The following is a 12,723-nucleotide window of genomic DNA, read 5'->3' as shown; positions in this document are numbered from 1 at the left end:
ATCCAAGGCATTTTGTGTTAAAAGTGTCGCATCTATAGTTTGCTATGGACAGAACTGGTTTTACATTTTAAAAGTCATATCTTGATAACTGTATTGTGGATTTTTGTCGTTTTGGTCTTGTTTGGTTTGAATAAAGATTACTTATTTTTTCTAAACTGGTGTGATGTCCATTTTTAGTGTTTTAACTGTATTACTGTGTGTGTGCACAAATACTTTACACACTGCCTCTGAGATAAGCCTGCCTGCTTGTTCCAAGCTACCAAGGGGGTGAGCAGGGGTTGTCTCGAAGCAATGGTCCCTACTTGAAGAAAGATACAGACCTCTGCCAACTAGAGACCCCCGTTTCTAACAGGGCAACCATTGGTCAACTTTTCCACATGAACAGGTACAGGACAAGCACCTCAGAAAAAGGTGCAGCAGCATCATCTGCAGTGCAGGTTTCCCTAAGAAACAGACTAGGCATCTGTAGTGCAAGGTTCCCTAACAAACAGACTGTGCATCTGCAGTGCAAGGTTCCCTGATACACAGATAGGTGCATCAAAGGGGTCACCAGTGCAGGCTTCGCTGGCATACAGAGTAGGTACAATAAAAGCATTTGACCTGTAAGCGTCTCTCGCACACAGAAGGTATAACACAGTTATCCATAGGGCACACCACTGTAACACATGGCATGCATGCTTGCAAGGTTCTTGTCACACTCGCAATCAATACACAATAAAGATGATTGTTTCTAAAATAACCATCTGCACTGCAAGCTTTTCTCTCACACAGAACAGGTACAGTAAGGCATGCTTTTATTTATCAGACTTTGTTTAGCTCTGACAACACCAGTGCAAGCTTCCCTCACACGCAGCGCAGTTACATTTCAAGCATTTGTAGGGCACATTTCCCACAGCTCACACACAGAACCTGCCCAACAGGGGCTTCGTTACAAGGTGCATCGTAGAGGCCGATGGAGCAAAGCGTTGGTAACAGAAAGGTGAATTTCACTCACACAGACAAGGTACAGTAAGACATATGTAGTGCTACCTGACTAATACAGTGAGCACATACAGCACATGCACTCAAACTGTACGCTCCCTTCCAGGGTTAAAGCTTCCCTCATAAACAAGCACTTTAAGGTCAGCAGCAGTGCAAGTTTCCCTAATACACAGAAGAGGTATAATATAGGCATTTGCAGTGCAAGCATCTCTCACAAACACCGAAGGTATGCTAGCACGCTTAACTCACACACGGAGAATCATGCACTAGAGACAGGATGTGGAGGCTTGTCCCTCTTGCAAGTTTCACATTAGAAGCTCCACTAACACAAAGAACAGGTAAAGTAGGCTAAGCCTCCATTTATCAGACTTTGAATAGCACTGTCAACAGGAATGCAAGTTTTAGTGCATGTACAGTGCAAGCATCCACAGAATGACCTTCCCACTCACACGAACACACAGAAGGGGCAGTACAAACTTCCACAATAGTCATGCATAGTGCAAGCTTGCCTAACATACAGACCAGGTTCAATAAAGGCATCAGCAGTGGAAGAGTCCATCATACACAAAGCAGGTAGAGTACAGCTGTATGCAGTGCAAGTTTCTGCAACAATAGTGCAGGTCGAGTAGCAAGCTTTTCACACACACATACATAGATAAAAGATACAAGACCTGAGAGCAGGGCAAGCTCCCAGTTCTTCACCTGGTGCAACAGCAGCACAAGCTTCCTCCACACACGCACCAGGTAAAGTATATGTATTATCAGAGCAACCACCACTGAGCTCAGAACATGCATAGCAAAGGCAGCAGTGCACGTTTTCTTTACGCGCAGACTGTCTACAAAAGGACAGACATCACTCACTCAAAGCAGGTATAATACAGGTATATGTAATGCAAGAATATGTCACTCACAGATCAGGTGTTCAGGCATCCACATTGTATGCCTCTTTAACACAGTAGGTCCAGTACAAAATTCAAAGTGTAAGCTTCACATGCACAAAAAAATCTAGGAGTCCTGTATGCTTTTTCCACATTTTTACTATTGTCTGAGACTATATATCTACCTCTTAGTGTATATTTCCTTAATATTTCCGGTTTCATTGATACATATTACAATAACCCAACCTACCATTCTTTAACTAAGTGTTCCATGTCTTAACTACTGCATATTAAACAAAACAGTCGGGCCAGACTTTTTGCCCTCCTACTGCTTATTTTCAAATTATATAAATGTATTTAAAGCAACTTTTAAAATTAGATTCAACCTCTCAGAAACGAGTATAAGTAACCACTGTGACTGACTGACAAATTGTTTCCTGAGAAAAACTTCAAAAACAATCCAATTTGAAGTGTGTAACTAAAAACCGAAAGTCTAGTCAACACTATATCCCCTGGCAGAACAAGAGCTTAGAATAATCAGTAGGGACCTACATTTGTTTGCTTTGAGTAGACGAATCCGTGCAGTTGACATTTGGTTTAAATGTTTAACTAATCTGCTGTTCATTAGGATGGGTGCGTTTTATTGGTGATTCTTTCTGTTTTTTTCCCTCTAGGTGATTGACCTTGGCTCTGGAAAGGGCTACCTGAGCTCATTTCTGTCCATGCATTATGATCTCAAGGTTTATGGGATTGATTCCTCCAGCACAAACACCCATGGAGCTACTGAGAGGAACAGGAAATTGAAAAAATACTGGAAGGTTTATAGAAGCCGAGCCAGGGCAGATTCCAAGGGCCAGCTGTCAGAAACGAAGAAAGAACGAGGGGCATTGCCTGACAACCCGGAATGTAAAGCGAGTATCAGTGGAGAGCTTTTAAGTAACAATAACATTGGTTTAGGCCGAGGCCAGGACAAGCCCGAGATGCCTCCTGTAAACTCCTCTGGTAGTTTTACAGACCTTGCCGTGTCTGATAGTAATGAATCAAACAATCAGAATTGCACAATGCAGGATATAAGCAAATCTCCTACAAGTGAATTCTCTTTTTTAAATATCCTGCCTGTTGATGCTGTGGAAGTTGTGGCATCGCCAAAACTTTGCCAAAAAGTTCTCTCTGATGAAGAAAGGGAGCACAGAAAAATGGCAAACATCAAAGCCAAAGCAAACAGGTTGAGAGAATCAAACGTGTATTCGCCTTTAACTTCCTATATCACCGCAGAAACTGAGCTCCACGATGTAATTGAGGACCTAGAGGTATGTGTCCATATTTACATGTTTCATTGTAATGAGGTCCATCAAACAGAGCAGCAATGTCGTTACTGCATGTCCAGTCGCACAGCTGAAAGGAAATGCTCCAATTTTCTTTTGTTCAAAACTCCACTTTTATTGACTGTTATTCAAACTTTATCAACTGTAATTCAAACTTTGTCACATTTTTTTACTTTACTCTTCACTGTAAGGCTATCAGAAAACCCAATTTTTTCAATGTTTTTTTTCAAATTGTAATAAGGGCCATGCGAGGCCGTCATGTGATCTTTAGTGACATTAATGTGTTTGTTATAAACGGTAGACTTTTTTTTCTTTTGCAAACATCATATCTTTTAGCATTTGCCCTCTCGCATATTTGGATATTCGAAATACACTGCTGGGATAGGGCTCTGTTTTATTTAGCAATTCTTATGAAAATTTGCTTATGAACTGCAGTTTGGCCTGTCCCACCAAGTGGAACAAGTATCTGTGGCAAGGAATGCGTTGGCACAGTTGGAGATGGGTAATGCTGAGTTCCATCCATCCCATCACCAATGTAACCTGCATTGGATGCAAGTTCAGAAGTATGTCTTTATAATAGGCCGTTTGTTGCACATGTCCATTGTTAGAAATTGGATTTCTGGTTGTCTAGGGCATGCGCCTAAAACAGGCAGAAACCACCACTCTAGTCAGACAACGGAGTTGCACGCTGAAGATAACCCCTGCTCACCCCCTTGGTAGCTTGGCACGAACAGTCAGGCTTATCCCAGAGGCAATGTGTAAAGCGTTTGCACAGCACACGCACACAGCAGCAACACACTAGGCACACCACAAAAGAAACTCCAAACAAGGTTATATAAAAAATAGCCTTTGTATTATCCAAAACACATTAGATCATAATCACACATATACACTGGGCCGACTGGCACCAGGTAGTAATTTACAGGGGATTATATACATGACGGGGCCAATCGGGCCACTGTCAGAACCATCACAAAGTACAAGTAGCAAATATAAGACAACCAGCAACTACTGGTAGAAAAACTGTACTTCGCATTATCACTAGCAACATAAACGCATTATGTCTGCATCACATTAGGCATAAACACATTATGCATAACTCACATTTAGGAGTGCACTGCAGTAACACTCCCCAGGTGCATACATCACCTTCAGCATAACCACATTATGCAATCGCATTAGGCATCACCATTAAAATGACCTCAGGCCAACTGGCCCTTCACTGGGGCCCAAACTGCCCTCTGTCCCAAATGTCAGGGCTCTGAGTTATAGGGCCTTCTAACTGGCCCCCCAGCTGCCTTGGCATGTAAACAATGAGCAGGATGCACTGGTGCACGGGGGGCATCTCACCCCCCTCCTCCTTATGAAAGCAAAAGGAATACCCCGCTGTTGCAGCTGCCCACGCTCTTGCGGTGCAGCTGGAAAAGACAACCAAGCACTGGCACTGACAGTGCCTTTGAAGCCCCACTCTGGGACTAAGCAACAAATATGCCCCCTCGGTGCAGCTGCCCGCGCTTTTACAGTGCAACTGTGTCAGCATCAGCCCTGGCCCCACTCCGGAACTTCAATACAACGTGCCCCGTGAGCCCCCTCTTCAGGTGCCTCCTCTCGGCACCACAATGCGCAAGGACAGCCCCACTCACCGGGGCAGCTCTTTGTCGACTCCTCCAACGCAGGGAAAGCTCGGTGGCGTCTGTCCTTTCAGGACACAGCGGCAGTGGGACACGGAGCGAAGTCTCCACCGGCATCGTCCCCTCTGCCTTTCCTTATCCTGCGAGCCTGCGAGGCTCAAACTTCAGGTCTGCTAAGGCGGGGTAGGCTCCCGCCCACCGTCAGACATCACTCTGCCTGACTGATGCCCATGGCACGTCTAGTCCGGATTGGTCTGCAGTACAAAACGCGGCCCCGCCCACCACCAGGCAGCTTGCCTGTCTTCCTCTTTGGTGGGAAGAGCCCGCGAAGCCCAGTCTCGTTTTCGGGAGCTCCACCCACAGTCAGGCACGGGCGTCTGACTTCTGATTTCATGCTCCTCTCTCCTGGCAAATGCGGGATGTGTTCCCGCTCCTCAAAGTACGGGGAAATACCCACGCCTGGGTTCCTTCTGAGCGCAACATTGCCGGGCACACAACAGCGGGGTGGGCTTCCTCTCCACTCCTGCAAACACCGCAATGAGGGGTGGGCTCCCGCTTCACTTTTTCACTCTGGGCAGCAATACATCGCAGGGTAGGCTCCCGCTTCACCTCTGGAGCAGGTGGGAATCCCCACGCCCGGATTCCCTTCTGGAAACTTCACAGCCCAGCGCTGCAGGCCACAAGCACTCCTCCTGGAATAAAGATATAGCGCTCACGAGGCGCTAAGCCCCCAAAAGTTTCAGGGCAAAGGCTGGACCCAGGCAGGCCAGCTCACAGGGACCTCCAGCAGAGAGGCAGTCCCTCATGGCGGTTCCTCCTGGGGCCGAGCAGCAGCAAGTCCCCAAGTAGCACAAGGAAGCACACTTTCATGGGGTCACAGCCCCACTATATCTTCTGTATTGTTCTTTGTCTGCCCTGACACAGGGCTTGGGGGAACCAGTCTGAACTCGTTCTGGGGGGCTGTTGAAGCACTCTGTTTACCAGGCTTCCACCCTCCTTTGTTAGAGTGGGCTCGGTCATCAGACACACCACAGGGGGGGGGCGGAGCCAGCATTCACCTAGGCAGGCACAGCTCTATTAAGGGTCAGGGGACTACTCCTCCCACCACTCCAAATGCAGATCTCCTATTCAGCATAGCGCTGACTCACCCTGCCCTCCCTGGAGCCACACACCTCACCAACCCCTGTCACTCCAGAGCCAGACATGCAATACACATCTGGCAGGCAGACACATAGCTCACAGAAATGCCAACTTCTAAAAAGTGGCATTTCTAAAATAGTGATAATAAATTCGCGCACACCATTGCGCAGCATTTCTTATTACTATTCCAAACATACCAAACTTGACCACACTGCTGCTCTCATACCAGGAATTACTACTGAAACACTTATCAGGGAATCCCCAATGCATTCCTATGAGAGAGCTGCCTCACAGGAGTGAGAAACCAAAATGGCTGTTTGTCACTACCAGGACATGTCACACACTTAAGGTACATGTCCTACCTTTTACCTACAATGCACCCTGTCCATAGGGCTAGCTAGGGCCTACCTTAGGGGTGACTGACATGCAGTAAAAGGGTAATCACAAACGTGACACACACTTTAGGTGCCACGTCACAGTGGCAGTAACACTGCTCGCACAGGCCCTGCAATGGCAGAGGCCTGAGACAGGTTTGAAAGGCTACTTTGGTGGGTGGCGCAATCAGCGCTGCAAGCCCACCAGTAGCATTTAATTTACTGGCCCTGGGTATCTGAGATACCACTTTACAACGGACTGACAGGTAAATTAAATATGCCAAACAGGTGTAGACCAACATTACCATGTTTACCACAGAGAGCGCACGCACTTTACACTGGACAGCAGTGCTAAATTGCCCAAAGTCCTAAAACCACTAACACCATGTCAGAAAAAAGGGTAGGAGGAAGGCAAAAAGTTCAGGGATGACCCTGCAAAAAGGGCCAAGTCCAACATCCATCCATAGCAAGAACCCATGTTTCTTAAAGGAGAAATTAGGGGTCTGTCAGAAAGCAAGACATTTTTGCTCAGTGGGAGTCAGTCTTCTAGTGGTGGCCCGCTAGCAAAGCAACAATAAGTGGGCAGGTCTTCTCCATTGCCAGCTGTTCCTTGGAAATCTTTGGAATCACAGTTAAGGATAGATAGTGATGATCTTAGTTTCAGGAGAGCCCTCAGTACATTACTGTTCCCAGTGTACTTGTTCCCTCTTTAGGCTGATTTCATCCTCTGTGGTAAGAGGCCCGAATGTAAACGTGCTTTATAAATTCCAAATAGAAATCACTCATAAATATGTTTCAAAGTAGGCGTGCAAGGCATCCAAAGTCAGTGGCGGCGGCTCTTTACATTTGAAAGTGGTGAGCGTAAACATTGGGCATGATTTCTATGTATAGCAAGCGATGTGAAAAAGTTCAAAGGACAAACCTTGGGGCCCAGGGGGAGTCCCACTCCTGAGAAAGAAATGAAAAAGATTGGCAAATGGTGCATTTTAAAGAAAATGAATGTAGTGAAAAAGCAAGGCTTATTAAGCAGTGGGAACGTATAGTCTTGAAATATTAAACACATTAAAAACTGCCCCATATCTTCTTGCATTAATCTATTCAATAGTTACTGTAATGGGTAAATTGTTCTGCATGACAACTTTAGCCCTTTAAAATGTATGCTTGCCCAGTGTCTTGCACTGCATGCAGCATTAACTTTGGAAAAATATGCTCTAACCAGCGAGAAGCACCCACTGATGCTAGCTGTAACCAGTCATATAGAAATATGTGCAGACAGGTCTTTAAGTGAGATTTAAAAAAAGTGGGTGCTCTCTATAAAGCAACATGCCAAATACATGTCTGTGATTCCCGTAGTGTGCCATCAGACCGGTATTTTGGTTTCTCTCTGAGATGTAATTTTATCCAGATAAATGGCACAGCAACTGACATACGTCGAAAGCCTGTCAGTATGAATGGCTTTGTCACTGGGTGTTAGCTGTTTAAGATAAGAGAGTAACAACAATAATTTTTATAAATAATTAACATTGGAAATGTTTAAATTCTGAAATAGTGAGTCTGTGAATTAAATAGCATTGAGGCCTGTGGAAGGAGTTTTGACTTTCAATTATGTGTGCTTTATGTTAGATATGTATCCTCTTTTTCTCTGCATATCTTGTCCATCTGCAGATCTTCAACCGCCCTCTCTTTTCTCTCAGCATCCTTTTTTCACTCTCACCTGAATGCCCTTCCTCGCATCTCTGTCACTTCACCGCCCCCAACATGCCCTGCACTCCCTCAAATGTGAGCACGTTAATTTCTCTCACTTTTGCCTTGCAAATATTTTGACATCAGTTTACCCCCTTCACACACATATCCACAGAATTTCAGTTGAAAATGGAAAACACAAACATTATTCTGTGTGCTCCGCAGAGAGGCCAACCCACTGACAGGCACTTTGTTTGGCTTTAGCCTTAGCGCCTGAGCGCTCAATAAAAAACCCTCAAACACCTGGCATGGCTCAAGCTTCAAAGTATGCATAGAAAAAAATACAGATAAACAACAACATTAAAACATAGCTAACTTGTGGGGAATGCAAGATTAAGTAAATCATGTAAAGTAAGAGAGGAACAAAATCGCTGAATTGCATTCCATCTACGTTTTTGACACTGATTGTTTGCAAGTCAATCCATGTTTTTAGCACCAGTGTTAACTTAGGGGCATGTACATAGGACCAGTTTTAATGCCACACATCTGAGAACTGGCCACTGTAAGCACACCTTCCACAGTAAGCACATATCTCTCGCTGTGGGTCTGACTCAGATATTTGGATCTATTTCACAAGGGAACAAGAGTGAACCCTGCTCTTTATTTGGATCCATTTCACAAGGGAGCAAATGCCGCAGCTTCATTTCTAAAGGAGTGAGCATTGTCTTTGAGAGCCTGCGGTGTCACAGTGGGGGAGGTTAGAGTGATGAGAGGTCTCGGCAAAATATACAGAACACAGCATTAGCTTGAGAACACTTACCATTACCAAGAACAAGGCACTGGATAAGACATGTTTACACCCACCCTCATGTATGTCGAAAGGGTGGGATCTATGCCTTTGAATGATGAACATCTGAAATCATGCAGGGATGAAGTCTCCGACGCCCGAAACTGTGACGCTTAGTGCGTCACCGGCCTACAGTGTGCATACAACCAGAGACCACAATGGCAATGAAGGGCTTTAAAACAGAAAGCCCTGCGTCCTGATTCACGTTAAGAAAGATGATTTACTGCCTGTCTTCCGTCTCCTGCTTCAGAGCGAGGCGGGGCAGGCACCCTGAAACAGACAACCCAGACTCAAATACATCAATTTATTTAGAGATGTGATCGTATCTCTAAATAAATCGATCTATTTTATTTTTTTGAATGTAAATGTGTAGGAAGTTTCAGAGGGGCGCAGCTCCACAGCTCCAATGGAGAAACCGCCCCTGTCCAAAGTATTGTTTCCTGATCTATGTTGAGTTCCAAAGGGATTTTAACCGTCTGTTCCTGATTTGTATGTCTTGTTGATACACTACAACAAACAACAAAGTGGTGAAATAAATGTTTAACTGAATCTCAGCATCTGACAATCACTCTGGCCACATTCCAGACTATCGTTTTTCACCTAGTATGCCACATTTCTCAGAGAACACTCATATGCATATTAGTCTTGGTCCTACAGTAGGACCTCTGCAAATCAGTTTTGGTACTGGACCAGGACCAGGACCATGACCGTTTTACATATGGACGTCTCTTTCTTGAGTAACATTGTGGCTAATGAACAGTCGACTAGAATGCAGCCTGAGCTATCTCCAGCCACCAAAATTAGTTCATTCCTTCCACCATCTTGCTGCTTGTTACAGCAGGTGCCCTAACTATGATGGGTATGGCACTACCTGCCGCCCTTGTTTATTGTGCCACAGAACTGATGCTATACCTCTCTGATGAGACCGAAGTAAGTTGAGACCAGTTCAGGATTGCTCATGTTACCTTCTTGAGGGGATATAGCCTGGCAGTTCAGGCAGGACTGTTCTATCGGAGCAGAACCAAGACTGATCTGCATTTTTCAGGTCTCTCTCTAGGGAGGTATAGTGGGTGAAAATGCTCGCCTGGAATGCGGCACCAGCAATCACCAGTGGCTAAGATTAAGTCAGCATTCTTTACATCACCCTGCTGTTTGTTGCAGTACACTTGTTAGAAAAGGGGGGTCTCTAGTTGGCAGAGGTTTGCACCTTTTCCAAGTAGGGACCCTTCCTTCTAGTCAGGATAAGGGAGTTACACACTTTAGATAACCCCTGCTCACCACCTTGGTTGCTTGGCATGAGCAGACAGGCATATCACAAAGGCAATGTGTAAAGTATTTGTACCCAAACACACAGTAACACAGTGAAAACACCACAGGTGGATACCCCAGCAGTTTGGAAAAATAAAGTGTCTTTATCAAAACCAAACAAGAGCAAAACCACAATAATCCACAATACATATATCAAGATATCACTTTTTAGAGCAATTATTGCAAAAATAATGATCGTAGAAACAAATAGCTCCAACTGGGGCTATTATGATGTCATGACAGGCATACATCCAAAGTATAGCGCCGACTGTGAGTTGCAGGGGCCAGCTACGGAGTCACACGTACCCCCAAGTAACAATCCCTTGGAAAACGAAGTCAAATGACGATGCACAATATCTCTGTGGTGGGGCATCGATGGGCTAAGGTGAGGCCGGCTCCTTACTGCCACACAGGAGGCATGAAGTCGAGTCTGGGCTTGCGGTGGGTGGGGCGGGGGGTTGAGGTGGCATTGGCGGTGAGACGTCGTTTCCATTTGGCAGTGCTGTGTCGATGAGTTCTGGAAGTCACCCACATCGATAACTTGCAGGCATCGGTGGGCATTGGAGCTGCAGGCCAGGCGGTGTGTTGTTCACTTCACAAGCAGTGCCCACAGCCTCATTGCAGGTCGCTGCTTCACTGGCGGTGTTGCTGATGGCGTCAATGATGTTTTTCTTGGGTTGCGGCACCAACCACATGATTCCAAGGGCCCAGAAACTGGAAGGGGCACCCTTTCGCAATCAGGGACCCAGCAGAGGAGTCCAGGTGCTGTTTAGCAAGTTGCAGGTGAAGTATTTGTGTCCCTGAGACTTCAGAACAGGAGCCAATCTCTACTTCAAACCCTTGGAGAATCTTCTTAAGCAGGATACCACAGCAAGGCAAACGTTCAGTCCTTTCCACTGTCCACAGATAGAAGCAGCAACTGCAGGCCAACCCAGCAACGGGGCAGCATTCCTCCTGACAGTTCTTAAGCTCTTCTTCTTTGCAGGGTTTTCTTAGTCCAGAAGTAATCTAAAGTTCTGGGGTTTTAGGTCCAATATCTATACCCCAATTTCTATTTGTAGTCTTTGTTTCAAGAGTCTTTGAACTCTTGAAACAGTTCTGTCCTCCCTGGTCACTACAGGAGGTGGAGACAACATTGTGCAGAGCAGAACACAGCCGACCACTCTAAATGCAGAAATGTCTATTCAACCTGGCTATGAGTCACCCAGGAAAGGCAGGACACACCTCAACCCCCTTTGTGACTGTCTATAGCCATGATCCTCAAAGTACGGCCCTAGGGCCGCATGCGGCCCTCCTTAACTTTAGAAGTGACCACGGAGCAGTAGCAGGACTAGGCTGCTGTTTACTCGACTCAGCACTAACATTAAAACTATTTTAAATATACAACATGCACTTAATTCAGGGTTAATTGCAGTTAAACAAAAGTAAGTAACTAGGCCTTTAACTTTAGGAACACCTTCAGTTTTAAAGAGAGCAAACGTAAAAATACGATAGTTTTTTCCAAATTCAAAAAGTGTATTTCGTTGATCTGTAGAACAATTTCACCTTAGTAAATCAAATTATAGCAGTGCATTCAGAAGTAATATTTTAAAGTGATGGTTCTCAAACATGAATTTAGAAACGCTTATGCTTCCCCCCACCCTGACAATGCCATTAGGGATTACATCCAAGCACAGGAGATAGTTTTGTACAGCATGCATACTGAAGTCATGTATTTCGAGGTCCTTATATGTTATAATGAAGAAAAAGGAGGGACATTTATATTAATGAATTGCCCAGGGTCACACAATTTGGTCAAGTGGAAAAGCCGAGATTCATCCCATGTTTTCTGGTTTTGCATTGCGCAATTGATTTCAGCCACTAGATATACATGCTTCGCTTCCTCTACACCTACATTACACCCCACCTCCCCCGCTGGCATTAGTACAGCCCTCGGTCACACCAAAGACCAAACTTTGAAGCCCTTGGGAATGTTCCAAAATTCCTGAGCAAAGCTCTTTCCTACTGCATCGAGTAGGACAATTTGTTGGTAATTTTGTGCTGTTTTTTTGCATCCCTTTTTAAGGAGTGGTACGATAATACTCACTTTCCACGATTTCGGGATTGAACCAGAATCGTAGAAATAACAAATAGTGGCCTCAGGAATTTGACCCACAGCTCAACATTTCGCTTATATACAGCTATAAGAATTTAATTTAGGCCCTTGGCAGCAGCAGATCTTGCTCTGCTTATATAGCCAACTATTTCATCATGATTTGGAGGAGGAATATAGGGGCAGAAATGGTTGTAAAACTCAAATGCCCATGTACCCACATTTTTCTTATAGAGATTTGAAATGTAATCTACCCAATCTTGAGCATCTATCAAAATTGCAGAAGCTTCAATTTGTGAGCTGCAGTTTAGGGCGACAGATTGCCAGAATGAACTTGAATTAATTTTTTTGTGTAGTACGACGGGGGTGGTACCAGTTCACATCCAACTGTCTTTTCCTTTGAACTGCACCAATCTTGCTTTGTTTCTTCCTAAGAGAACTTATCATTTGCATATCTTCTGTAG

General features: G+C 45.0%; 1 protein-coding gene across 1 annotated transcript in view; it reads left to right on the top strand.

The window, feature by feature from the left end:
* The window catches only part of METTL25 (methyltransferase like 25), a 580,957-nt gene that overhangs the window by 174,049 nt on the left and 394,185 nt on the right, over window positions 1-12,723 (top strand). The window contains exon 4 of the mRNA XM_085652969.1: window positions 2,534-3,169. Within this exon, the coding sequence (XP_085509095.1) occupies window positions 2,534-3,169 (636 nt within the window). The remainder of the gene's footprint in view (window positions 1-2,533; window positions 3,170-12,723) is intronic.

This window comes from Triturus cristatus, chromosome 4_1 (assembly GCF_964204655.1).
Source record: "Triturus cristatus chromosome 4_1, aTriCri1.1, whole genome shotgun sequence".
Classification (NCBI taxonomy): domain Eukaryota; kingdom Metazoa; phylum Chordata; class Amphibia; order Caudata; family Salamandridae; genus Triturus; species Triturus cristatus.
Note: the sequence above shows the minus strand (reverse complement) of the source record. Positions and strands in the feature narration are given on the sequence as shown.